Source organism: Phycodurus eques, chromosome 3, assembly GCF_024500275.1.
Source record: "Phycodurus eques isolate BA_2022a chromosome 3, UOR_Pequ_1.1, whole genome shotgun sequence".
NCBI lineage: Eukaryota > Metazoa > Chordata > Actinopteri > Syngnathiformes > Syngnathidae > Phycodurus > Phycodurus eques.
Window position 1 is genome coordinate 22,028,869 of NC_084527.1, and position 27,242 is coordinate 22,056,110.

At 40.7% G+C, this 27,242-nt stretch overlaps 2 protein-coding genes across 4 annotated transcripts in view; both read right to left on the bottom strand.

Annotated features, from left to right (window-relative positions):
- Positions 1 to 1,070: 1,070 nt before the first annotated feature.
- On the bottom strand, positions 1,071 to 8,114 carry smarcb1a (SWI/SNF related, matrix associated, actin dependent regulator of chromatin, subfamily b, member 1a). The gene is made up of 9 exons (XM_061672630.1): positions 7,821 to 8,114; positions 6,183 to 6,294; positions 5,964 to 6,093; positions 4,432 to 4,569; positions 4,193 to 4,320; positions 3,211 to 3,377; positions 2,943 to 3,133; positions 2,731 to 2,862; positions 1,071 to 1,841 (listed from the first exon to the last, which is right to left on the bottom strand). Exons 1-9 carry the CDS (start codon positions 7,902 to 7,904, stop codon positions 1,802 to 1,804), a joined length of 1,122 nt encoding a protein of 373 aa, XP_061528614.1. The 5' UTR covers positions 7,905 to 8,114; the 3' UTR covers positions 1,071 to 1,801.
- A 303-nt stretch (positions 8,115 to 8,417) lies between these two features.
- Positions 8,418 to 27,242, bottom strand: part of LOC133400147 (ral guanine nucleotide dissociation stimulator-like) — a 42,425-nt gene continuing 23,600 nt past the window's right edge. For all 3 annotated transcript variants that reach the window (XM_061672466.1, XM_061672465.1, XM_061672464.1), the window contains exons 3-18: positions 26,952 to 27,026; positions 25,696 to 25,889; positions 25,264 to 25,388; positions 24,032 to 24,247; positions 22,811 to 22,914; positions 22,646 to 22,730; positions 20,405 to 20,482; positions 20,240 to 20,326; positions 19,951 to 19,983; positions 18,590 to 18,711; positions 18,412 to 18,507; positions 17,221 to 17,446; positions 17,024 to 17,098; positions 14,605 to 14,883; positions 14,317 to 14,431; positions 8,418 to 12,170 (exon numbers count right to left, since the gene is read on the bottom strand). In XM_061672466.1, the coding sequence (XP_061528450.1) occupies positions 11,995 to 12,170; positions 14,317 to 14,431; positions 14,605 to 14,883; positions 17,024 to 17,098; positions 17,221 to 17,446; positions 18,412 to 18,507; positions 18,590 to 18,711; positions 19,951 to 19,983; positions 20,240 to 20,326; positions 20,405 to 20,482; positions 22,646 to 22,730; positions 22,811 to 22,914; positions 24,032 to 24,247; positions 25,264 to 25,388; positions 25,696 to 25,889; positions 26,952 to 27,026 (2,086 nt within the window). In that variant the 3' untranslated portion in view covers positions 8,418 to 11,994. The remainder of the gene's footprint in view (positions 12,171 to 14,316; positions 14,432 to 14,604; positions 14,884 to 17,023; positions 17,099 to 17,220; positions 17,447 to 18,411; positions 18,508 to 18,589; positions 18,712 to 19,950; positions 19,984 to 20,239; positions 20,327 to 20,404; positions 20,483 to 22,645; positions 22,731 to 22,810; positions 22,915 to 24,031; positions 24,248 to 25,263; positions 25,389 to 25,695; positions 25,890 to 26,951; positions 27,027 to 27,242) is intronic.

Below are 27,242 nucleotides of genomic sequence, written 5' to 3' on the forward strand. Positions count from 1 at the left end.
TGCTGACTGGTGCAGAAAACCATCATTGACACCCTTCATAAGGAGAAAAGGTCTCAAAGCGAAATTGCAAAAGAAGCTGCGTGCTCACAGAACGTTGTATCAAAGTACATGAACAGAGTGTTAAGAGGAAGGGAAAATGTGGGCGGAAAAGGAGCGCAAGTGACAGGGACGACCGCATGCTTGAGGGGTTGTCAAGCAAGGGCGATTCAGAAATCTGGGGGAGCTTCATAAGGACTGGACTGAGGCTGATGTCGGTGCATCAACAACCGCCGCATGCAGATGTCGGCATGACATGGGCTACAGCTGTAGAATTCCATGTGTCAAGCCACTCCGGAACCAAAAACAACGTCAGAAGCGTCTGTGCTGGTCTAAGGAGAAAAGGTACTGCTCTGTCGCCCAGTGGTCCCGATTCCTCTTTACAAATTAGTACATTTTGCATTTCATTTGAAAATCATGGTCCCAGAGTTAGGAGGAAAACTGGAGAAGTGCAAAAGTCACAGTTCTTAAAGTCCCGTGTGAAGTTTCCAGTTAGTAATGGTTTGGGGAGCCAAGTCATTTGCTGGTGTGGGTCCATTGTCTTTTATCAAGTCCACAGTGAACGCAGCTGTTTAGAACACTTCATGCTTCCTGCTGCCGACGAGCTTTTTGGAGACAATGATTTTATTTTCCAGGAGGATTTGGCACCTGCCCACAAAGCCAAAACGACCAATACTGTAGCTGGTTGAATAGCCCTGGAATAACAGTATTTCATTGGCCAGCAAACTCACCTGACTTGAACTCCATTGAAAGTTTAAGGGGGATTGTCAATAGGAAGATGAGGGAACGGAAACCCCGAAATGGAAGACCATCTGAAGCCCAATACAAAGCAACTTGGGCTACAATAACACCTGAACCGTGCCAAAGGCTGACCACCTCCATGCCATGCCGCCTTGATACTGTAATTCATGCAAAAGGAGGCCCAACAAAGCACTGAGGGCATATTACTGTAATACACTTTTCAGAAGGCCAACATTTCTGTTTTTGTTGGTCACATGAAATATTCAAATTTTGTGAAATACTGGATTTTAGTTTTTTTTCTTTCTGCCATAAGCATCAAAATATAAACAAATAAAGGCTTGAAATATTTCACTTTGTGTGTGGTGAAGTAATCTAACACTACGTTTCACTTTTTGACACAAAATATTGAAATAAATGGACTTTCCCTCAATATTCAAATTTTTCGGCACATACATATGTATGTGTGATGTGCGCGAGTGTGTATGTCTATATATTTGTGTGACTGTATTTCTATAGGCGGCACGGACTCACTGTCCCAACATTATGATTATGAATGAGACCGTCATTTTAAGTCCTAACCTTCAAAGACCTCAACCAGGCTTGAAAGTAGAAACCCGAAGCCATGTTTAATATTCTAACCGTGAAGCCCTAATAACTATTTTTAAATCAACATTTCAAACACTGACCCTTGTTTAAAACCCTTACTCAGGTTGGAAACCCTAAACTCTTAATCCTGTCTCGAAACCCAACTTGGAGTTTTTAAGGATGTTCATGAAACTTTGTTAATGTTTTTAATTTTTTATTTTGTAAGAATCATTCAAATGTACAAAAAGATGACAAATACAACATAAATATATTATCTGACTTCTTGAACTGCGTGTGTGTGTGTGTGTGTGTGTGTGCGTGTGCGTGTGCTGTGTGACCAGAAAAGGGTAAAAGGGTTAGCGACCCATGTAACACACGTGTGCTTCCAGTAGGGGAGCGCTCATGATGTGACAATTATGAAGCAGCAGCATTTGTTGTTCTACCAGGCCGGCGCCGTGTTGGCGAGTCGCCTCATTCGCCTGAAAGGAAAAAACAAAAGAAAACTGGTAGCACCTCCATGTGGTGTCACGTACTATTTCTTTTTATTACTACTACTTACTTTTTATAACTTTTTTTTCTTTTTTTAGCTTGTATTATGTAATACTACATGTGGACTTAATCGTTTTCAAATACTTTTTAGACTTTTTTTTTTTTTTTGTAAATGTGAACTTTTTTACTTTTGTACATTTTCCACTTGTATTTTTTGGTCAATTTGAACTTTTTAACACTTCTAGTTTGAAATTGTATACTTTTTTTTAATCATTAAATGTTTCTTTTAATTTTATTTTTTTTTAAACCTCTTCTTTTCCACCCCAATTGTGTTGTGTAAAATGTAACTTTTGTACATTTTACTTTACTAATGTAAAGTGTTTTGTTACAATTGTACTTTGTATTTTATTTTTAGTTTGTATTTTGTCACTTTATACACGCTTTTGTTAAATTTGTACATTTTAACTTTCTCCACTTGCTTTTTGGAAAATGTGTACACTTTTTTGTAAATGTATACTTAATTAGATGTATTCTTTTTGTAAATGTTCACTTTTTAAAAATATTTACTTTGTCAATGTTTAGCTTTAGTTATCTTTACCTCTCTGTAAACCGTATACAGTGGGGCAGAAAAGTATTGAGTCAGCCTCTGCAGGTCATTCACTTAAATAAAATCTGTTTTACTTTTTTACACATTTATGATGACTGTCCTTTTCTAGACTTGACCTTTCTTAAACCTTTTCCAATTTGTTTGCACTTTCCGACTTCTGTACCTTTTTTTTTTGTAACACTTAGTTTGCCTTTTTTTCTTTAGTACTCTTGCCCCTCTTTTGTGTATGTGTGTGTGTGTGTGTGTGTGTGTGCGCGCGCACAGATGCCCACCTGGTGTTTCTGTCCTGGTCTCTGATCTTCTTCTCCATCTCGGCGTCTGTAAGCGTCTCCAGCAGGGGGCACCACTGGTCGGCATCGCCCGTATTTCTGATGGCGATTTCCACCGTGGGGAGTGGGTTCTCACTAGAACAATTATGGGACAGACGTCATGAGACAACCCTACTTAGAAGCCCCAGCACTGGCTGGAAATGCTCCTCGAATACCTGAAGGCGTACGTCCTCTGGTGCCAGCTGAGCTGCCCCCTGATGCTGTACGCGATGGTGGTGACGAACTCGCCTCCCAGGCCCAGCTCCGAGCACAACTTGAGCGCAAACTTCTCCGGAGAGTTTTCCCTCTCCGACATGTCCCACTCGAACTGGTCCACCAGGGAGATGTTGCCCACGTGGATGTTGAGCTGAACGAGACGGGGAGGAAGTCAGCCGGGAAGAACAACGGCAGGATTTCCCGCCGCTGCGCTTGGCGTAGTCGTACCTTGATGATGACCCTCTGGTCCGTCTGCTCGTCCAAGATGCTGTCGGTGGGGTACGACTCCATCTGCTGGCGGATAGCGGAAGCGATGGCGGGCACGAAGGCCAAAGGGTTCAGGTCCAGGTCGTCGCACAGAATCTCCGAAAACATCTCGGGAGTCATCAGCTTCTCTGGAAATCACGACGATGACAAATTCCACTTTTATGTTACTGATCTCAAGAAGGCCTTTGTTTAAAACTAACTAACTCTCATTCAAAACCATAATGCAATTTTTAGACCCCTAACCAGGCCTTAAAACCCTAATTTACAACCCTAACCTTGCATTTGAAACCCTTCTTTGTAACCCCAAACCATGCCTTAAACCCTCATCTGAAACACTAAACCTTGCTTGAGACCCTAACCTTTGTTTGAAACCCTAAACCTGGTTTATTCCAACCTCTGATCTGTCTTGAAACTGAATTTGAAACTCTAACCCTTTCTTGAAACCGTAATTTCAAAGCCTAACTCTTGTCTTAGAAAACACTTCTTTGCGATCCTAACCCTTGCTTGAAATCTAATTTCAAAATTCTATTTTAAATCTTCAATCTCTATTTCGGAATCCCCACCTAGTTTAAAACCCTAACCTGGCTTGAAATCCTAATTTGAAAGCTTTGGTCGAATTTAAAACCCTACTTTGAAGCCTTCACTTTTGTTTAAAACCCTAACTCGAGGTTGAAACTACTAATTACTTTGAAATCATACCACAGGCTTGAAACCCTAATTTACATCCCTAAACTTGGTTTAAAATCCGACGTTAAAAGCCTCAACCTTGTCGAAAAATTGTAACCCAGGCTTGAAAACCTAAGTTTGTCTTGGTTGAAACTAGGGTCCGACTGACTGGTACGGATTTTTTGAGGCCGATATTTGGCAGAATAAAATTCCGATGGCAGATTAACTCAAATGTTGTGTGCGTGCCGGCTGCAAGCGATGGTGAGCCGTGACGTGCCGTTCATGTTCCAGGTGAACGCGTCTCTCAGCTTCTGGCCCTCGATCTCCATGTCCAGACGGATGGGGACCAGCACCTCCGACTGGGTGGCGTTCTCGTGGATCACCGCCGGGTCGTGGTCGTCAAAGCTGAACAAGAAACAACACGCACGCGCACGCTTTAACACACAGGCACACGAACACACACGCACGCAAGTGTATGTGTGTGTGTGCGCGCGCGTTTCAGCAGCTGTGACTCACCAGAGCGGGAAGGTCCTTTTCTTGTCTCGGCCCAGGCGGCTGCGGTTGATGGTGGTGGAGCAGGGTACGGCGTCAAGGTGGTGAGAGCTGTTGGGCAGCGTGGGGACCCACTGGCTGTTCCGCTTGGCCTTCTGTTCCCTATACATACATACATATACGCATATACATGGAGAATTAGAAATCTGACTTTTATTGCGAAAGATGCGGCGGGTAGAGCTGTCTTCCCATCCTCATCTGAAACCTTAACATAGTTTAAAACCCGACTTTGAATCGCCAAACATTGGCGTGAAACCTTACTTGGGAACTCTTACCTTGTCTCAAAACACAGGCTTGAAAACATAACTTGACGTCCCAATCCTGTCTTGAAACATTAGTTTGAAACCCTAACCCTGCCTTAAAACCCTAATTTGAAACTCCAGCCCTTTACGGCAGAGTCCATTTCTTATAGATGCTGCAACGTCATGACCTCCTCAACATGGCCGCTACGAAGAACGTCGGTTAGCCAGGCTACTACAGCGCGCAGGCGTAACTAGTCTTCCTATCTATGGTTAGGAACTTGGGACCACTGCTGTAACATACAAATGTAGACAGAGGATGTCCAAGTTTGGGATCACTTGAAACCAAAAGTAGTAGTCATGTAGTAGGAGTAAACAAAAGCCGAGTGATATCCAATTGCTGCAAAGCCGAGCTGGCGCACCACAGCAGCTTGGCAGAGGAAACATCCACATGTGAACTTCCATGTTTTTTTAAAATTATTATTCATATTAATTATCCAATGTAATATACTCGTCCATCACTAGTTAAAAGTTACTGCAGCGTGTTTGTCGACACTGCAGTGGATGACGCCCGGTGTGCTTTCAGCTATCGGAGCAAAGCATTATCCACTTTTGCAATACATTTGAATGCAAACACAAATTCCATCCGATTATTCGATCAAGATCTCCTTTATTGTCATTGTACTCAAGAACTGGACTTAAACCAAATAAGTATAAAAAGATAAGTGCTAAGTACTTCCATTCCACTGCATTTATAACATACACTCAGTCCCAACATATGCAGTGAAAGGATCGAAGTCCTTCCATCATAAATGAGAACGAAATGCAGGTTAGTCGTTAAAAAAACCCAACTTGATTACTCAAAGGAATAGTCGATACGATAACTGATTCATCAAAGACTCCAAAGTGACAGCCCTACTTGGAACCATACTTTAAAACTAGACTTTAGACCGATCAGTTGGCCGATAAGCCGATCAAGCGGGTCATAATTCGTCGATCCGATCAATGACTCCGCAAAAGACATTTACTCCACGTTGCCATCGTGTACAGTATATTGGAATACAAAAGCTGTTTTATTTTTAGCCTTGTACCCTTCTACTGCAATACAAATATGAAAGCCTGTCTTGAAGTCCGAATTTAAAACCCTACCCCTTGTTTAAAACGCTAACTTGAAAATCTTAACCCGTTAAGTTAAACTCTCTCATTTCAAAGCTTGAAGCCCTACTTGCCAGAAGTAACACAGCGGTGTTGTGGTACCTGAGGTACGCCGGAGGCTCTGTGCTGATGGACACGGCTTTGTACTTGTCGTCGTTGCCGTCCAGGATCTCGTCCACCTCGCAGGCTTTGAGCAGCGTGACGCTCGTGGCCAGCTGAGTGTAGCCGTGATCTGAAACCACAGCGGCCGATGGGCGAGAGCGCCTCGTCAGCGGCGGCCGATCGACCCTCCCCCTTTCCCCCCGCTGCCGTCATACTGACCGTGCGACGACTCCACGATCTTCTTGCGCTCCTCCACCGACGCCAACTTCCTCCATAAGGACGGATATCGTTTGTACAGGGAACCCCGGAACATGCGCAGGTAGTTGCCCACCTAACACGTTACATCACATTACATTACTTCATATTATACAAACACACTTTTAAATCCTTTGCCACACTTTGTTCTTTTCATTTATACATTTGTCAATCAACTCAAATGGCCAATCAGTGGAAACATTTCCTATTTATGGCTTGAAACTCTAACCCTTGTTTAAAACACTAACAATGGCCTGTAACCCAAACTTGAAGCCCAAAACCCATCTCGAAACCTTACTCTTTGTCTAAAACCTGAACCAAAGCTTGAAGCCCTAATTTGCATCTCAAATATTTGTATAAAACCCAAACACTGTCTTGAAACCCTTCTCTGAAACCTTAACAATGCCTTGAAACCCCAACCCTTGCTTGAAACCCTACCTTGAAACACTAGTTCTTGTTTGAAGACACACACAGCCTTGAAACCGTAACTTTGGCTTTACACTCTACTTTGAAACCCTACCCTTGTCTAAAACCTTAAACAAGTCTTGAATCCCCAATTTGCCATCAGTATTGTTTAAATCCTGTACCATGGCTTGATACCCTACTTTTAATCCCTAACCTTTGTTTAAAAACCTAATTTAGTATCCTACTGAAAGTCTAAAACCTTAACTCAGGCTTGAAACCCTAACCCGTAAAAACCCACCTCTGGCATGCAAACCTACTTGAAACACTGCACCACTTGCACACTGATTGATGAGTATCTGCAACATATGCACAATCGACATAGTCCCAGATTATCGCGCTAGTAGTCACTTTAAATTGCATTAAAGTCTCGGCGCCCTTTGCACAATGGTCATTGCACCGAACTATTGCTATATTAGTCATTCAAACTGCTCTAATTGCTAGAGGACTATGCATCTTTTTGCACAATTGTCAAAAAAAAAAAAATGTACCGGCATTACCAGATTACTAGCAACCTTTTATTGTTCAGTGTTTTTCTCAATGTCTTTATGTCTCAAAAGTATTCTCTGTCAATTGACTATCTGTTGTCGTACTAGAGTGGCTCCAACTACCGGAGACAAATTCCTTGTTTTTTGGACATACTTGGCAAAATAAAGATGATTCTGAAAACCTACCCCAGATTTGAAACCCATAAATATGACTTGAAACACATTCTAAACCCCAAACCCCAGTTTAAAACACTAACCCAGGCTTGAAACTCTAACTTGACGCCCTAACCCTGGCTTGACTCCCTAATTTGAAAACCTCTTTCCTCACTTTGACCTAATTGCCAAATTTCTCCATTCAAATTAGCCGTGAAGCCACTAGCTTAGCACGCTAACCTCTTCATAAAAGCTCAAACCAACACAGACCACAACAACAACACAAAACCTAAACACGATATGAATACGTTATATAATACAGCAGCGACTGAAAAGCCTAAAACTATAACCATAATCATATATTCATAAAGCCGGACGGATGACTCTTCCTGCCCTCAAAGTCGCTTTGCAACGTTAGCATGTGAGCTAAGCACCGGTAAGAGGTTGCCGTGAACAGCGAGCGGTAAGCGGCGGCGGGTTAAAATGAAGACACACCGACCTCCGAGCCGATCATATAAAAATCTCCATCCTCTTCCAGTTGGAATTTGACAGGTTTCTGCCCAAACGTCTTGCTTAGCGCCATACTGGAATGGGATGCAATAACAAAAGCCGGTTTAGTGCGCTTGCGTACAACAGGGACACTGTCCAGTTGCGAGATGATGACGACACAACATAACAACAAATGACGGTTAGAGTTACAGAAAGCTTATAATAAACACAGGATAAAAGCTTAGCTAAGACTCCGAATAAATGGTAAGTGATACATTTACACTGTAATAATGCGTAGAATTATTATAATGGCGTAAAAAGATGAATGCGTGCGCATGCGTAAAACGAAGACGCGTCCTGTCGCGTGATTATGACGACACGACAAGCCACCAATGCCATTATACTGAAATGCACGGTTATTTCAATGCCAATATTTTGCTTAAATCTTTTTCACTTTTAATTTAAATACACATAAATTCAATTACACATAATATTGCTTTTTCTTAAAGTACGAAGTTTTAATTTGAGTACAGAATTTATTGATTGATTTTAAACCGAAAAACTTTACAAAGGGGACAAAAGAGACAAGACAGTGTATTCTTTTACAAACAGTATGTTTATTCATATATACATTAATATATTAATCTATAACCAATAGAGGAGGGAATGTACAATGCAAAAAAAAGCTGTATATACAAATCAATAAATAAACATTGGCGGGGGCACTTTTTGTATTCTACATCGTTTCTGTGTGTGTTTCTGGGAGGAGGAAGTATTAAAGAAGAGACTTAGAAAAAGTTTGTCAAATGGGGGAAAGAATAGCATCCAAGCACAGCGGTGGGCAACAAATATTAACACAACACACACGGACACACACATGCTCAAAGCACCACAGGAAAGTCATGTCAACGCGGCTACACAGACAACTACAGAATTTACCTTTTCTTTGTCTGGTAACAGACGCATCACACACACACACACACGCACAGACGCGCCCACACACACAAAAGTCTTATTGGAATTGAGGGATGACTCTCATAGGGGAAAGCATGGAATTCCTGCAGTGCGCTAAAGCAAAATGTGCTTCATCCTGCTGCACGTGTGAAAAAAAAATGGCAGCTGTTTGCCCAAACGTAAAAAAAAATTACACAAAACACAAAAAATAATAAAACCACAACAGGTTTGTTCAATCGCAACTTTCTGAAAAGTAGAAAAATCATGTTAAGTGACACTTGACGTGATGTGAAGTCTAATGTCAAGTGATGCAATTTGTCAGAAGGCAGTCAGATGTCACATTAAGTGCCAAACCGTGTCAAGTGGCATGTCAGAAATCACATCATGAGTACAAGTAAAATATCAAATGACATGTCAAGTGTTTATGTCAATTGATTAAAATGTCAAGTCTCCTAACATGTAGTACAAGTGCCATCAAGTGTTGACCTTGTGACACATCAAGTGTCATGTCAAGTGACACCAAATAACAACTGCCATGCCATCTGACAGTTACATATGATGTGACATGTGACGTAACTGTGTCAAGTGACATATCAAGTGTTACATAAAGTTGTGTCACTTGTTACATGTCAAGTGATAGAACATGTAGTGTGTCACACAGTCATGTCAAGCGTCGTCAAGTGTCATGTAAAGTGTTGTGACGTCAAGTGAAGTATTATAAGGTGTCATTTAACAACACGTAAAGTGTAATGTGAAATATCATGTAATGTGTTGTCAAGTGACGTTTCTAGGGTCATATCATGGGTCATGTCAAGTGATGTAGCATGTAACCAAGTTTTAAGTCCAATGACATGTCAAGAGACAACATGTAAAGTGTTATGTCAAATGGCTGCGTCATGTCAAATTGCATTTAAGAGACTGAACATGTAAAGTGTCAAGTGACACAAAGTGACCTGTCAAGTGATGTAACGTCAACCGACATCAATTGTCATCTCAAGCGTCGTTCGTCAAGTATCATTTTAAGTGTTGTGACACATCAAGTGATGTAATTTAAAATGTAATGACCTGCTTGTCATGTCAAGTGTTAATTAAAAAATTAACATGTGGCATGTAAAGTCAAGTGTGTCTTGTGATGATGTAGTTGCCGCAGTGCGTCAAAGGAGGCCAAGCTTCTCAGTGCTGCAGGTGTGTAAAAGGTTGTAAGCGGTTTGTCCAGGTTGAAGTAGTACACCAGTGTGTAAAGTCACAACTTTGTTCAAAAGTTTAAAAAAAAAAAAATAAAATCCAAAGGTTTGTTCCCAGCTTAAAAGGCAAATCACTTGTTTGGCAACTTGTCCCTGCTCACTGCATCCACCAGGACACTTTTTGTTGTTGTTGTTCACAGTGCTCGACATGAAGCCCACAGTGACTCCATCACCATTTGGACCTTTTGCGTGTCCCAAATAAAAGCAAAACAAAAACAAAAAAAGGCAAAAAATGGTGGCAGTGGCATCAGTCAAACATTTAGTTTTGTGGCAGTGACAACCTTGTGGTGGTCAGGCCATTTTCTCTCCACAGGTGCGTTTCCTACACTTCCCATTATGCTTTGCAGCCAACGTCAGCCTCAGATCCATTCCGATAGTGTTTCCTTTGTGAGAAGTTGGGAAAAACCCAACCACGTCGTTTCCTCCAGTGCGTCCACATCCTATCCCAATATTTCAACTTCATCATTTCGAAAGGTAAACCTTTACATACAGTGCTCAGCAGAAACAACTTCACGTCAACAGGTAAAAGGCATTTATTTTCAGGAAAAAAAAGGTTTTATTTTGATAGTTGCAATTTTCAAAAAAAAAAAAAACTTATTTTTGGGAGCAAATAATTCTAATTATTTCAAGAATAAAGTCTTAATCTTAGGACAAACAAGTCAGATTTTTTGGGGGGTGGCGGAAGTCAAAACTTTACAATAAAGAATGTTTTGAAAAAAAAAAAAAACGACCATTGCTATATTTTTTTCCGGAAAAAAACTTGGTAATAAGCTTGAGAGAATTAATTCATATTCTTACTCGCCGTAATTTTATGAGACTTATTTTTTCAAGAAAAGAATCTTACGAGATTAAAGCCATATTTTTTTTCTGGAACATTAAATATCATGTAGATACGTCCTCAGCTGTTTTCCAACTTTATTTTTATAATACTGTATGATAATGTTTTTTTCAGTATGGCTCTAATACTTCGTTGAGTGTGATCATCATCAAAATTGTGAAAATTATTCCAATGTTGATGAATTTTTTTTTATGAAAAGCTGAAGTCATTTATGTTGAGCACTGAGCCTTTCTTCATAAATTAAGTGCAAAGTCACCAGTAAAAGACAGAAAAAGACACAAAAAAAAAAAGACAGCATTATCGTAACTACAATTGACAGGCTGACGCCTACTAGTGGTCAAAGATTCCCAGTCAAAAACCGTCAATGTGGTCATTAAATTGTTCAAAGAGTTTCCAAACATGGCGACGAGTGAAATCATGTGACCTCTTGAATAAAAGATCATCAGCAGCACCATCGTCAAAGCAGAAAACAAAAACACAAAATTATATGCAAAGCAAAAAAATACACAGCACACCTGACGTATATACATTTTGTTGGCCCATTCAATCAAGTGTCATTTGACTCATGGTCTGTTTGACCACGTGTCAAAACTGGGTATCCGGTACATCCGGATCCTACCCACGGGACAAGGTCTGTTTGACTATGTGTCAACGGTGTGGGCACCGGAAACATCCCAATCTTACCCATGGCACAATGTCTGACCTCGTGTCAAAACGATGGGCATCCAGAACATCGCCAGGATGCTGTTTATATATATATATAAAAAAAAAAAAAAAAAAGAATCCATCCGGGACTTCCGGAACACGCCCACGGGACGACGACTGTTTTGATCATGTGTCAACTCAATGACCATTAGGGACCTACCAGATCCTACCCATGTGGCAACACGATAGGCATCCAGACCATTGCCAGGATGCTGTAAAAAAAAAATCCATCCGGGACATCCAGATCTTGCCCACGGGACGTCTGTTTGACCATGTGTCAACACTATAGGCCAGGATGCTGTAAAAAAATCCAAAGTGCGACCACTTTCCTGGCTGCCTGATGTAAACAAGTAAGTGACTTGGCCCAGAAACGGCTTCCCGAAGCCAAACTAAGTGCTAAAATGCTCCAGGTGGCGCTCTCTCTCTCGCCCACTCTCCCACCCTCAGAAAATCCCTTTCGCTATCTTCAGTCCTTTCTGCTTCATCCGGGGCAGCGTGGAGCTGGCCACCGTCTTAGCACGCATGGGCCGCACCGGCCCGCGCTTCTTCAGCACAAAGTCGTAGTTGGCACTGGAGTTCATGGCGTAGAAGACGTTGGCGTTGTCGGGGATACGAAGCTCTAAACAAAGAGAAACGGGATACCATCAGAAAACTGCTACTAGAGAGAAAACTTGTGTTGTGTGTCTGCGTTGGGTTAAGCGGGCAGGATGTCTAAAACAGCACAGAGTTGAGAAAAATCTTGCTGCTTTTCGCTGTTCGGGGGTTGAATGCTTGTTGCATGCTATTTAGCGCTGCCCCAGCTACCTAAGAGCTACAGCTAACAGGGCTAAAAACGATGCTAAGCGGCAGAGGCGAACGTGCGCTTCACATCCGTTGTCAGTGCAGCATAAGTCACTAATCATCGCTTCCATGACAGGAAATAAACTAGTTAAGTATCGTTATCATCACGATTCACAAAGGACGGGGGTAGGATGTGACAAGAGACCAACGGGAACACCATGCTAATCGCTAAGCTAGCACATGATGTCACAATAGAAAATAAGTGATTGGGTGGTACAGTACGCTTGTCAAACTGGTCTGGCTGGAACCGGGTTTTAGCGGAGAGAAGGCAACTTTGAAGAGAAAATAGCAGGCAATTTGTACGCACTTATAGAGGAAAATAATGTCATATACCATGCTAGACAGCCATACAGGGACCGGTAAACGGAAATGAATTACTATAAATTTTCATGTATTTTTTCCCCCAAAAAAAGTAGGGATGTGTTTTAGAACAGCCATAAATTAGTTTTAAATTTTGAGATTTATAAATTTTCATTATATTTAGGTTCATATTTAAAATGCTATAATTCATTCATTTTCCGTACCGCTTATCCTCACCAGGGTCACGGGCCTGCTGGAGCCTATCCCAGCTATCTTCGGGCAAGAGGCAGGGTACACCCCACACTGGTCCATCCAATCACAGGGCACACATAACCAAACAACCATTCTCACTCACAATCATACCTACGGGCAATTTAGAGTCTTCAATTAACCTACCATGCAAAGATGTTCATTCAAGGATTGCTTAAGGTATATTCACATACTTTTAATACGATACCGCTTCATAGGTAGCCAACAAAACGTGATGTAGCCTAGCAAGCTAGTGCTAGCACTAACGGTTGTACGTAAACATGCCGGCGTCCTGTCGAATCATGCTCTAGAGTTTTGGTGTGTGTTCAGTAATTTAATTACAGTAAGTTAGCACCCATTATTTCTGTCATGTTGTAATGTTGGTTTGACCTGACTGATTAGAATACATGACCTGACAAGAGAATATTTTTGAAGATACTCAGTATACAGCACACAAGTATATACAGTAAATGAAAAAGTCATTTAAATAGACACATTGCTCCAGCTTGTGATCGGATCGGTGATCTTTTTTTTTTTTTAAACTCGCTGAGCCGCCCCATAAATCCTGATCGTGTAAAGCCTAACTCCTATATTGTGTTTAAGTATTTAGGCTCTGATGCACCCTAGTGTTTAGTTTTAATACTGCGGGTTTACGAAGGTATTTTCCACCTCCCACGTGGCCAATGGCACATCAGCAGGCTTGATGCATGACGACGTCAAACGCTGTTAAGATAGTTATAAAGGAAGTTGTTAAGGAATTTGTCAAGGTAGGTGTTAAGATAATTCTCTAGGTGATTGTCAAGCTGGTTTTCAAAACTTGTTAATGTAGCTATTGTGATAGTTGTGAAGGTGCTTCTCAAGGCAGTTGGTAACATAGTTCTTAAGGGAATTGTCAAGCTGACTGACAAAATAGTTGTTAAGGTAGTTCTCAAGGGGGTTGTTCAGATAGTTCTCACGGTAATTGTCAGGCTGTCAAAATAGTTGTTAAGGTAGTTCTCAAGGGGGTTGTTAAGATAGTTCTCACGGTAATTGTCAGGCTGTCAAAATAGTTGTTAAGGTAGTTCTCAAGGTGGTTGTTAAAATAGTTTTTAAGGTAACCGTTATGTGGGTTGTCAAAAGAGTTAAGGTAGTTTTAAGGAAGTTGTCAAGGTCGTTAACTGGATGTCAAGTTGGTTTTTAAAATAGTCAAGGAAAATTGTTAAGATAATTGTTAAAGTAGTTCTTAAAAGTAGTTGGTAAAGTGGTGGTTAAAATAATTAAGGTAGCTGTTAAGATTGTTGGTAAGATAGCTGTTAAGGTGGTTCTTAAGGTACTTATTAATGAAGTTGTTTAGGAAGTTTTCATGGTAGTCGTTAAGGTAGTTGTTACTTTAGTACCTTTGTCTTCTGCGATCTTCTGCACTAGCTCGTAGTCTTCTGTCTTCTCCCTCTCCAGATTGTGTTTGATCATCGCTTTGCGGATGACGGCGGGCGTCTTGTCCTGACTGGTTACCTGCGTGAAGGACAAACGCATGGTCATCAAAAGGCGTGAATGTAAATATATATAGACCATTAAATACGTACACTAGCGATCACAAATGACAAGAATGATGTAAATATGGTATATAAGATGTGTATAGACATGAAATATGAGGTAACTATACTATATTAGGGGTGTCTATTTACCAGGATGCTCTTGTACATGTTTCCATTCTCGACGTCGAGGCTGACGCGTATGATGCAGCAGTCGTCCACCTGCTGGTTGTAGAGGGGCAGTGACAGCGTTGAGTAGTTGGACACGGCCGACACAGAGCGTTTGTGCGAGCGCGATGCCGACAGGGACAGCGACAGCGCCGCGGACGACGACACAGACGACGACGACGCCGTGCTGGAGCCCGACGCCGAGCCCGAGCTGGAGCCCATGCCGGACGTGTCCAGAGACGACAGTGACGTGCACTCCCAGAACTGCAATGCACAAATTACATCAGAAAGAAATAGATAGCATTCAATAAAAATGTCAATATTATATAAGTGGAAAGTGGAAATAAGTTTTAAGATGGACATGTAAATAAAATATTTTAAGGAGCTGAATATAAAATGTTTTAAGAAGGGACAAAGTAAAGTTTTAAGGAGCAAGTGAAAGGGACTGATCTCATATTTTAAAAGAAGTGAAATTTTCATCTTTAAAGGCAAAAGTGAACATAAAATGATTTAAGGAACAACAGTAATGTATGTATTGTACCTGTAGTTGTTGTAGTTGTGTTTTAAGGAGGAACTGAAAGTCACAAGTTTTAAAGAGGAAGTAAAGGAAAGTCCCTGTCATCTTTTAAAGAGGAAGTAAATAAAATGTTTTAAGGCGGAAGTAAAAAAAAAAAAAAAAAATATATATATATATATATATATATATATATATATATATATATATATATATATAACAGCATAGTTTTGAGGAAGTGAAAAAAGTGGGGTCAACTTTTAAGGAAGAAGTGAAAGTAAAAATTTATTTCAAGGTGTAAGTGAAAGGAAAACATTGTAGACACGACTGTGTTTTAAGGAGGAATTTGAAGCAAAATCTTTTGAGGTGAAAGTCAAAGTCAAATAGTCTGAAGGTGGAAGTGAATGTATAATTGTCTTTTAGGGAGGAAGTCACATTTTTTTAAAGAGGAAGTGAGGGTAAAATGTACTGCAGAAATAGTGCCGTTTTTAAAGGTGGAAGTGAAATGTTGAAAGGAGAAAGTGAAGGTGAAAGTAAAAAAACCTGTAGAAATAGTGCCGACTTTCAAGGAGGATGTGAAAGTAAAATGTTTTAAGGAGGAAGTCCAATGTATTAAGGTGGAAGTGTAAAATGGTGGAAGTGTAAAATGTTGTGGGGCGAAATGCTGTAATCTATCTAAAACATTTTACGGCGGCAGTGGAATGTTTAAGGCCGAAGTACTAAAATAGTCACGAGAAATTGAGCCCTTTCGGAAAGTCAAATCTCCTAACCATTATGCCACCTGTGACCTTTCCTTAATCTTTATTGAAATACATCATTGGGCCAAGGATAGATGAAAAGGTGCTTCCTTTCCAGCATTGTTTCAAATAATTTCCATTCCACTCTCTCTTACCGACATCACGTGCAGTGCAACGGCGAGTATTAATGACTAAAGACTCTAGCTTACTTTTTCTTTATTCTGTGCTTTTGCTCTCTGGCTCAGTTTTATCCCTCACATGTTTCTGTATTTTATAATATTTTGTGCTTGCAGCTGTTTTTTTCTGTATGGATAGTAATGTTAGTCTTACAAATTTTTATGTTCACATTGCTACTGCTCTTTAAGACTATTCTTATTGCACGCTTGTTGATTTATACTGTTAAATGCTTATTTATTTTATTTTTAAATTAAAGGTCCCGTATTTTGGCTATTTAGTCCTCCATAGAGTGCCGCGCTAACATGGACTTAGTATAAAAGTGTCAATTTCACTACCCACTTGTGAGAGCACGCTAGCTCAGGAGCGGAAAGGGAAGGCGGAGATCTTACCTAATAACGTAGATAAGGTCGAGAAATTCGAATGAACTGATTTCAGTCCTCTCGGTAGAAAAACGTCTGGAATTTAGGACTGCGTGGACAACTTTAATTCAGATTTCACATGTTTACTGAGGCACCATAGAGACAATATTACATCCCAAATACTAGAAAAGGTTAGTTTGGCAAAATATGTCCCCTTTAAAATATTTTTTTTGTATTATTATTATAATTTTTTTTTTTTTTTAAGTCTCTAGAGTGAAACTTTCAAGCGTCTTTGCGTTGTCTGTACCCTTCATCCGTGGCTTTAAATATTGCTGCCGTAAAGGATTGTAGGTAATATACTGCATCTCCTTTCCTTTCATCAAGGTTGCTCAGGAGTAGCCTTTGCTAAAGATGGCTTAAAGGTTGCATTGAGGCACCTTTCCTAAGTACTTTTAGAATCCGAACAACCTATCCTCCAAGTACTTCCAGATCATCTTGCTCAGATAGGAAACGAAATGAAAGTTCCTAAGCAAAAACAAGAATCCAAAGAGGGCCATAGTGGCGTCTTTTAAAGAGGAAGTCAAATGTCTTAAGGTGGAAGTAAAAGTGAGCTGTACCGTAGAGGTTGTGTCTGCAGCCGGAGCGTCTCTCCCCAGCGCCGAAACAGAAAGTTTCACCGAAGGCGTTGACGTCTAAACCAAAAAACAAACTGTCACTATAATCAGTCTAATAAATTAAATTTAAAAAAATAATAATAATAAATTGTCAAGTACTGCAGGGGCTGTCAATCGTTGTGATTAACAACACTGCTCACCTTCCTCTCGTGTCCCTCGGGCGAGTCCGAGAGGAAGCTGGCGTTAACGTCCTCCAGGTCTGAGCCGCTGGAGCTGACGGAGGTGACGCTTAGGGCGTCGCCGCTGTCCCCTCCGCCGCCTTGGTACGGTCGGAAGTGGGCGTGGTCGAAGGACTTTGAATGCGAACCCACGGCGCTGCCACTTCCGGCCGCTGAGCAACTGGAGGAACCCTCTGCCAACTGACGACTGGACGCACAAGAGACACAACATCAGGGCTGCGTTCAGAATCACTACCTATACACTTTCTATATAGTTCGTATATAAAAATCACTATATGGTGATTCATCATTTATTACCCCATGTAAGGGTATTAAAATAGTGGCCCGAGATAGTTCCTTAAAAAGTCCACTAACTAAGTACCATTCCAGGCCAGGTAGTTCATTTCAAGCCCCAATTTCAAACCCCAACCCTGGCTTGGAAACTTACTTTGAAACCCAAACTTGGCTTCAATCCCGAAATCAAAAGCCTTACTCTGGCTTGTTACCAAACTCTGAAACCCTAACCCTGACTTGAATCCTTAATTTGTAACATTAACCCAGGCATGAAATCCTAACGTTTGCTGCAAATCCTAATTTGAAACCCTAGTATTTGTTTGAAACACCAATTTAAAACCTTAACCCTTGATGAAACCCAGTCTCTGGCTTGAACCGTAATTTAAAACAATTTTGGTTTCAAACAGTAATTTGAACCCATAATTCTTGTTTCACTTAACCTTAATTTGAAACCCTACTTTGAAACCTTAACTTTGGCTTGAAACACTAATTTAAAACTGTAATTCTTTTTTGAAACCCTAACCTTGTCTCAGAGCCTAAATTTGAAAGCCTTTGGCTTCAAACCCTATTATGAAACCCTAACCCAGTCTTTAAACTCTAATTCAAAATTATAATTGTGGTTTCAAACACTAGTTTGAAGCCCTAACCCATTCTTGAAAGCCCAATTTTGAAAGCCTAACTGTAGCTTTAGACCCTAATATGAAACCCTAACTCTTGTCTAATGCCCTCAACCCTGTCTTGAAATTCTCATTCCACACACTGGCAAGATTCCCCAAAGTACGAGTGCAGTTGCTCCACCTGAAGTTCACCAATAAACACGTCTTTCAGCCTCTCCATGTATGTAAACAATCCGATGCTAAGCTAATGGTGCTCACTCACTCGCTCCATCGCTTCATGATGCCTCCATTCTTCTTGGCTCGCAGCGTGTTGCTAGCCGACTCAGAGAGCGGCTCGATGTCGCACGACAGCTGGTAGCTGTAGGAAAAGGGAGGACGTCAACGTCACTCAACGCTCCGACGGGTGCAAGAATGCAACACGAACGACGGCGTCCAGTTACCTCTCGGCCTCGCTGAGTTTCTCGGTGGAAGCGAACCACTCACGGAAGTGTGCGTCCTGCGTGAAGCTGTAGTTGTTGGACGCCAGCTGCAACAGTTTGATCTGCGCAATCACTTCGAACTCCTGAAAACGCAGAAAAACCATGAAAAAAAAAAAACATTAAAAAAACAGATCACCATGTAAAAATCACATAAAAGCAACGTTAGCAAACAAAACCTCAATACCTTTTAAAATTACATAAAAACAAACAAAACAACATCAACACCACATAAAATTAGGGTTGGGCATCGAGAATCGAGAACCGATTGGAACCGGGATTAACATTCCGGTTCTTCCAGAACCGTTCAATTTAAAAAACTTCGGTTCCCAGTTTCAATGCTTAGTCCTCCAGCCACAAAGAAGAAGTGGCAAAAAGCAACCAAGAAGCAGCGTAAACCAACGAAGAAGAACAGGCATGATGACGTGCTTGTGCCCAAATCAAAATGCCTAATCAAATCAAAAATCAAAAACAATCACCGGTGCCGTTTAAAGTTACTTTTTGTGCCAAAATGCTGAGCTTCGGTTTGTAACCTTCAAAATAAAAGGCTACAAGCTTAAAACAAGAAGTCAAGTTAAAACTTGCACATATAAACCATTTGACGTGATGAAACAGAATACAGGGACAGCTATATAGCATTGTTAAAATGCTGTCAGTGAAGTCAACTCTCAGTCAACTGGCTGAGTGAAACAATAAAAATAAAATCGTTAAAATAACTATTTTAACAATTTATATTGATTATATTATATACAATATTGATTCAAATATTTAACTTTTAGCTGAAACATTAATTAATCAATATTAAGTCAATTGGGTTAGTTCCACACACATTGCCTTTTAGTTCATAGGTTTGATTCTGATTCTGGTTATGAAGAACTTCAAGTCAAATGTTCATTTTTGTCTATGCTGCGGGCTGCTAAGAAAATGGATGCTCCTAATTTGGACACCCTTTATTTAAACCATGCAAACCTTTTTGACCCAGCTCCCTAAAAGAATCTGAATCGAGAAACATTTGGAACCGGAATCGGAATCGCTCAAACGATGCCCAACCCTACATAAAATAAATGTAAAAAAAACACAAGCACGTAATGCACGCATTTAAAAAACACATACAAAAACAAATACACATCAACACCCGTTAAAATTACGTACAAAACAAAAAAAAAACGTTGTAATCACATGAAAAAAAATCATCAACTCTACAACATAATAAAAAATGTAAAACGTCAATAAATAATTTAAACGTCATCACCACATTAAGAAAACATAAAAACACATTAACGCATGAGTCACCCTAAACTAATCTAAGCGCTAAATGCACGTACCTTTCTTCTCTTCTCAAAGTTGATCAGACCACCCTATAACACACAAAAGCAACAATCTTTCATCATTAAAATGACAAAGTAAACACCAGCTTTAGAGATACTACTTCTACAAATAAATTATGACAATTAAAAGAGCACTGTAGACATCAGTTTTACAGATACCATGTCTGCAGTGTGTGTTGAGTAATGAAAATGCATTTTATGGCATAATATTTTGTATACATTTAATACTTTCCCCAAAATATTTTACGACTAGTAACAGTGTAATCAGCTTTACAGATGTACTGACCTCGGTGTAGTCCTTCATGGCTGTGTCCATCATAACCAGGTCTGTCAGGAAGGTGCCCAAGTAGGGAATAGTGCCCTGCATCACTCCCTGAACACACACACCATCACTTTGTATTGAAGAGTCAGTTTGGAGTGGTGCCACTAGATGATGCTGTTGTGTACCAACCAGGTCTCTCTGCTGCTGGTGTCTCCTCTGAGCTCTTTTGGGATTCATCTCCAGTGTTGCGAACTTGGACGTTCCCTCCTGAGGAACCACATCATCACACAAACGGATCATTTCGCATTGTCCGCATACACACACAGAACCCGACAGATATAGGATTTCTTTTTTAGAACCATGCCGATTTCGATATTTGGCAGAGTAACATTTCTATAACCAACTTAATGCCCAATTAATTTTAAAAATATATAATGAATAAAATAGTAATAATAATTTGCCATGGGCTAATATCGGCCGATGAAACGGGCCAGGGCGGCACGGTGACCGACTGTTTAGCCCATCTGCCTCACAGTTCTCAGGACCTGGGTTCAAAGCTGGCCTCGCCTCTTTGCATGTTCTCCCTGTGCCTGCATGGGTTTTCTTCGGGTACTCTGGTTTCCTCTCACATCCCAAAAAACATGCATGGTAGGTTGAATTAAGACTAAATTGTGAATGTGAGTGTGAATGGTTGTATGTTTATATGTTCCATGCGATTGGCTGCCAACCAGTTCAGATGTAACCCCACCTTTCGCCCAGAGTCAGCTTTGATAGGCATCCGGCACGCCCGTGATCCTAGTAAGAATAACCGGCACAGAAAAAGGATGGATGGATAAATGGGCCGGCCGCTTAATCGGTGAGGCCCGAGTAACATACTATCATCAAGCATAGTAAGGTAACATCATTCCACCTAGTTATACAAGGTCATTCTGCATAGTCATGTACCATCGCTTCGTATACCCCAAATAGTAATTTACCATCGTTCCCTAAAATAATATGCTACTATTACGCATAGCAAGGTATCATCATTCCACGTAGTCTACATAGTAATTGTTGCTCTATATAAATAGCATGTCATCATCCCACATAGACAGCTACATTATTCCACATAGCAATGTACCATCATTCTGCATAGTAATGTACTGTCATTCTGCATAGTACGCATACTGTAAATTAAGCCAGTACTGTGCAATCATTCCGGATTGTAACATACCATTATTCCACATAACCACATAGCAGGGTGGCATTGTTCCATATAGTATGGTAACAATGTTCCGCATAGTAACTTACCATTATACACCAAAGCAATGCCATATCATTCCGCATACCAATGTACTAACATTCTGCACACTAATGCACCATAATTCTGCATATTAATGTGTAATTATTTCTCATATAGTTCCACCTAGTCACAGACCATCATTCCAAATATCATTCCGCTTAGTCATTTACCATAATTCCGCCTAACATTTTGCACAGCCACCATTATTCCGTACAGTCATGTGGCACTGTTAAATATATTATTCCACATAGTAATGCCCTGTACCTTCATCCCGGCATAGATCTGTGCTATTGTTCCGCATACTACGGTACCATCATCCTGTCACCATGTCATGCACCATGAATTTAGTAGTAATATGTAGGATATCTGTATCGATACTATGAGTCTGTACTCACACTTGAAAAATATGCTCTGGTACTACTACACCAATACCACTTTACCAGCCTGACATACAGTATACTTTCCAAAAGACTATGTTCTTCTTTGTCTCTTATTTCTTCTTCATCTTTTATCTATTGTATGTACTTGTTCTACAAAATCCCCACTATTCTTCAGAATGACACACCACATAACTGGAATGCCTTGTGTGTCAAATGTGTGGCAAGGCTGCACAAAGAAAATATGCAGTTGGATGTTAAAATGTCAGTAGTGACAGGTTGTTAATATTTGAGTGAAATCTATGCCATGTTCAAGACATGATTTGTATTTCTGAACAATTTTGAATAACAAACACATTTTCATCAACATTTCAAGATTGAATGGCATTATCAAATATAGGTACTTGTGCTTGGTTTGAAAAAGTGGTATCAATGCGGCCCTATTAATATGCCATTGTACTGCATAGTAAAGCGCCATACATAGTAATATAACAGGCAGGTAACCCACAATGCAACAGGAGGTCAGCGTGGCCTGCTGGTGGCTGATAGAGCTGGGCGTGGCTGCAGGGTGTTCCCCGACACTCGGGTTCTTATCTACGCCCGTCAAGAGGGGTCTTCCAACATGTCATGTTCACATCATACGGGTTTCCCTCGCACACAAACTCAATGCTAAATGTATTTTTTTTTTTTTTTTTTTTTTTTTTTTTTTTTTTTTTTTTTTTTAGTCCTGCCACCCGAGGGGCGCGGGTTTGATGCTACAGGGAATCTCACCTTCACCAGCAGCTCCCGGCTGAGCGAGTAGTTGTTGTCATCTGAGAAGATCTCGGAAAGCTCACGGAAGGTGCGGAAACTCTCCCTGTGATTACACAACGGGTTTAAAAGTATGTACTCTGACTGAACCATTATGTTCATGGGGGGGGGGGGTTCAGAACAGACCGAGACACTTCCTCCCATGTCCTCTTCAGGCGGTGGACGGCGTTGCACTGCAGGGCGGAGAGGATGGCTCGCAAGGATGAGAAGTTCTTCAGGATACGACACTCCTGAAGGCAACACGGGGGATGACGGCGTTAATTCTAATCTCAGCAAAGTGCTCGCACAACAACGCAACACTTTAAATATGGGTTAGGATTTTGAATTATGGTTTGAAGGCTAGGTTAAAGTTAGGCAAGGTTTTAAAATAGGATTTTAAACAGGGGTTAGGGTTTCAAATTAGGGATAGGGTTTGAAGCGTGGGTAAGAATTTCAAGTTTAGGTTAGGTTTTCAAACAATTGTTATGGTTTTAAAGTAGGGTTTCAAGCCAAGGTTAGGGTTTCAAGTTGGGTTTCAAACAAGGGTTAGGGTTCCTAGCCAGTGTTGGGGTTTAAAAATAGAGTTTGAATCCCGGGTTAGGCTTTCAAACAAGGGTTAAGGTTTGAAATTAGTATTTCAAACAAGGGTGAAGGTTTCCAAGCCAGCGTTTAGGGTTTTGAATTAGGGTTTAAAGCCTGGGTTAGTGTTTCAATCCCAGGTTAGGGTTTTTAAAAAGGGTTTGGGTTTTAGATTAAGGGTTTCAAGCCTGTTTCAAAGTTGTAGTGGCATTCAGGTTTCAAATTAGGGTTTTAACTTTCAAGCCTGTGCTAACAATGGTTTGCACTTCAAATTAGGCTTTCAAGCCTGTGTTAGGGTTTTAAACAAGGGTTTGGGTTTCAAGTCAGGGTTAGGGTTTTAAATTTGGGTTAAAACCCAGGGTTAGGGTTTCTAGGCAGTGTTGGGGTTTCAAGTTCAGGTTTCAAACCTGGGTTACGGTTTCAAATTATGGTTTCAAACAAGGGCTTAAAGTTACGAGTCTGCGTTAGGGTTTCAAACAGGTTTAAAGATATTGTCTTAATCCTGGGGTAGGGTTGCAAATTGAGGTTTTTAACATGGATTTGGGTTTTCAAGCAGGGTTAGGGTTTCAGTTTAAGGTTTCAAGCCAGTGCAAGAGTTTCAAGTCTGGATTTCAAGTTAGAGTTTCAAGCCTGTGGTAGGGTTGTAAACAAGGCTTAGTCTTTCAAAGAAGGGTTTTATGCCTGGGGTTAGGTTTTCAAGGCTGTATTATAGTTTCAAATTAGGTTTTCAAAGGAGTTTATTAAGTGTTTTTGAAGCCAGTGAAGCCAGAAGCCAGAAGCTGTTCTGACCCGGGCCACGTCGATCCACCTCTCCAGCAGCCTGGCCCTCTGGTTGTGTTTGAGCGCCGTGTTGCTGAGGCTGGTGCTGATCACGCAGTTGGTGACCGAGTTGAACTGGGCCACCGTGGCGCGGATAGTGGGCGCCAGGTGCTCTTTGCCCTTCTTGTCACGCTGGGACCAGATGCCCCCCAGGCAGTGGTACGGGACCACCTTCTTGAACAGGTCCTGCACACAACCGCACACACAAATTATATTATATTGTGTCAAGACAACAGGATAAACTTGGGAGCATTTATGTGCTGTGTCAGTTTTCAAAAGGGCATGTCTACTTATTTTGACAAGGGGCCAATAAAACAAACTGCACTAAACCAATGATTCCTCCCCACCTTAATTTTGGGCCGATTACAAGGTCTGAAATGATTGTGATGCATGAACAAAGTGAACACAAGGCATATTTTTGAGGAGAGAATATAGTCATTTTTTGAGAGAATAAAGGGCGCCTTTTCCAGAATAAATTTCTATTCTTGAAATTCACCCACTTTCTTGACCTTTGTTAAGATCAACTTTAATGGATATTACAACTTATCTTGGAAAAATACAACTTCATTTTCCTCAGGTTGCGTGTTTTTTATCTTCACAAAAGGGACATTTGTTCTTGTCGAGATTAAGTTTTTTTGTTTATTTTTAATACGACTTAATATCCCTACAAAATATGTGCTTGTTCTTGTAAAGACTTTTTTGTTCTTGTTCTGATTACAACTTTTTTTCTTAAAAACTTTATTCTTGTATATTGCAACTTTTTTATCCCGACAAAATGCTTCTGTGTTCTTGTAAAGGTTACAACTTTTTGTTTTAAATACGACTTTATAGTTATAGATTGCGACTTAATATCCTTAAAAAATGTGTGCTTGTTCTTGTAAAGATTCAAACTTTTTTGAAAAACAATTCTATTCTTGTTGTGATGACAACTTTATTTCTTAAAAAAAATACAACTTTATTCTTGTATATTGCAACTTTTTATCCAACACAATGCTTCTGTATTCTTGTAAAGGTTACAACTTTTTTGTTTTAAATACGACTTTATTCTTGTAAGATTGCAACATTTTATTCCAACAAAATCCTTCTTCGTTCTTATAAAGATTATGACTTCCTTTTTGTTTAGCACAACATTATTATTTATTGTTATGCTTTATGTTGTCATTCTTTCTGTTATTTTTATGTCATTATGTTGTTATGCTTACCGCGTCCATGAGTGTGAACTGCTCGGCCACCATGATGGGGTCAAAAGACAGGAAGCTGAAGGTGGGCAGCTCGTCCTCAAAGCCGCTCTCCTCCTGCGTGGCGAAAGGGCAGCCCAAGTGTTCGCCTGACAACACAAGATGGAGAAGTAATGCTTGAAGCAATGGTGTGGCTTTCAAAACTGCGGTTTTAAGACAAGGTTAAGGTTTCGAACTATGGTTTCAAGAGAGTTTAGCTTTCAAATTGTCGTCAGACATATGGGTTAGGGCATTAGGCCAGTGGTAGGGATGCAATTCGAGAGGCGTGTGTAAGTTGCTCAATTTGAGTTTAATTAAACCTTCAAACCAATGACAAAACACCATTTAGTAATAAGAAACACATCGACCTCCTTCAACCTCACCCTAAATCCCCCTCTAGCATCCACACTTTCTTACCGTCGGTCTCGGGTTCGCACTGCTGCCGTCTGTGGAAATGCGCCAGCAGGTTGCGGGCGCGACGTTCTAGGTCAGAACCGGGGAAGTGAAGGTGGAGGTAGGACAAAAGCTGGTGGAGGCAGTCGTACCCCGGAGGAGTCCAGAAGTCCTCCGAGTACTGGTCCAGCCATGCACCCAAGATGGACGACACCGTGCTACACAACACATCGGCACATGCCAACAAGTTAGCATCATGTACGCTATTTCAACTGTATTTGACACATATGTTACTGTAAGGGGGGCGGCACAGTGAACAACTGGTTAGCACTGCCTCACAGTTCTGAGGACCCGGGTTCAAATCCAGCCTCGCCTGTGTGCAGTTTGCATGTTCTCCCAGTGTCTGTGTGGGTTTTCTACGGGTACTTTCGGTTTCCTCCCACATCCCAAAAACATGCATTGTAGGTTAATTGAAGACTCTAAATTGCCCATAGGTGTGAATGTGAGTGTGAATAGTTGTTTGTTTATATGTGCCCTGCGATTGGTTGGCGAACAGTTTAGGATGTACCCCACCTCTCGCCCGAAGATCGCTGGGATAGGCTCCAGCATAGCGACCCTAGTGAGGATAAGCAGTGTAGAAAATGGATGGATGGATCTTACTGTGGTCTCAAAATGAATGTATACAAAAAAGATCAGCGCGATGCTAAAAAGGCTAGCTATGCTAAAATTGTAACATTATTTCACCGATTTGACAATGTGTTTTTGGTCTCAGTGAGAGTTTAAAATTAGTTTTGGAATTTACAAAAAAACTTGAATGCTAACAAGGATAACTATGCTAACATAGTGCTCTAATATACTATTTACTGTAAACTCTCTTTGGCAATGTTTTTGAGACCTCAGAGTTTATATTGTATTTGGAGAATTTACAAGAAAGAACAGCGTGACGCTAAAATGCTAACGTTAGAATCTCTTTTAAGTATTTAGCTATTTCAACTGTATTTGTCATTGTTCCTGAGGCCTCGGTGAGTTTAAAAACAAAAAAGAAGAACCAAAGCTCAAGGGCTAGCAACGCTACCATGTCGTTAATGTGTGCAATTTAAACTATTTGCCAGTTATCTGTGGCCTCTGTGGGCGTTTTAAATGGATGTAGTCAAGTTGCAAGATAGGCCTGACGCTAAATGCTTATAAGCCTAACGAATGCTATCCGAAATAAGGAGCTGATATTTCCAAATCAACAAAAACAGACTGCAGATGAAGGTCACAGCTGTGCGTCATCTCACTTTCTGAGCTCGGTGCAGTCGTCCTGGCAGACGCGATGCGCCGCCGCTGCCGGAACATTCTGAAGCCTGGCGTACCTGACAGGAATTACGCAACAGAAATTAATACACAGAAAAACACCAAAGATCGATGGGAAAAAAATTATATTAGGTAGGGTTTTAAACAAAGTTTATGGTTTAGTAGGGATAAAAGTCAAAGTCATGGTTTTAAAATGGCTTTCAAGTCAGTGTTGTGGATTTAAACAAGGGTTAAGGGTTTCAAATCGGGGTGTGAAGACAATGTTAGGATTTCAA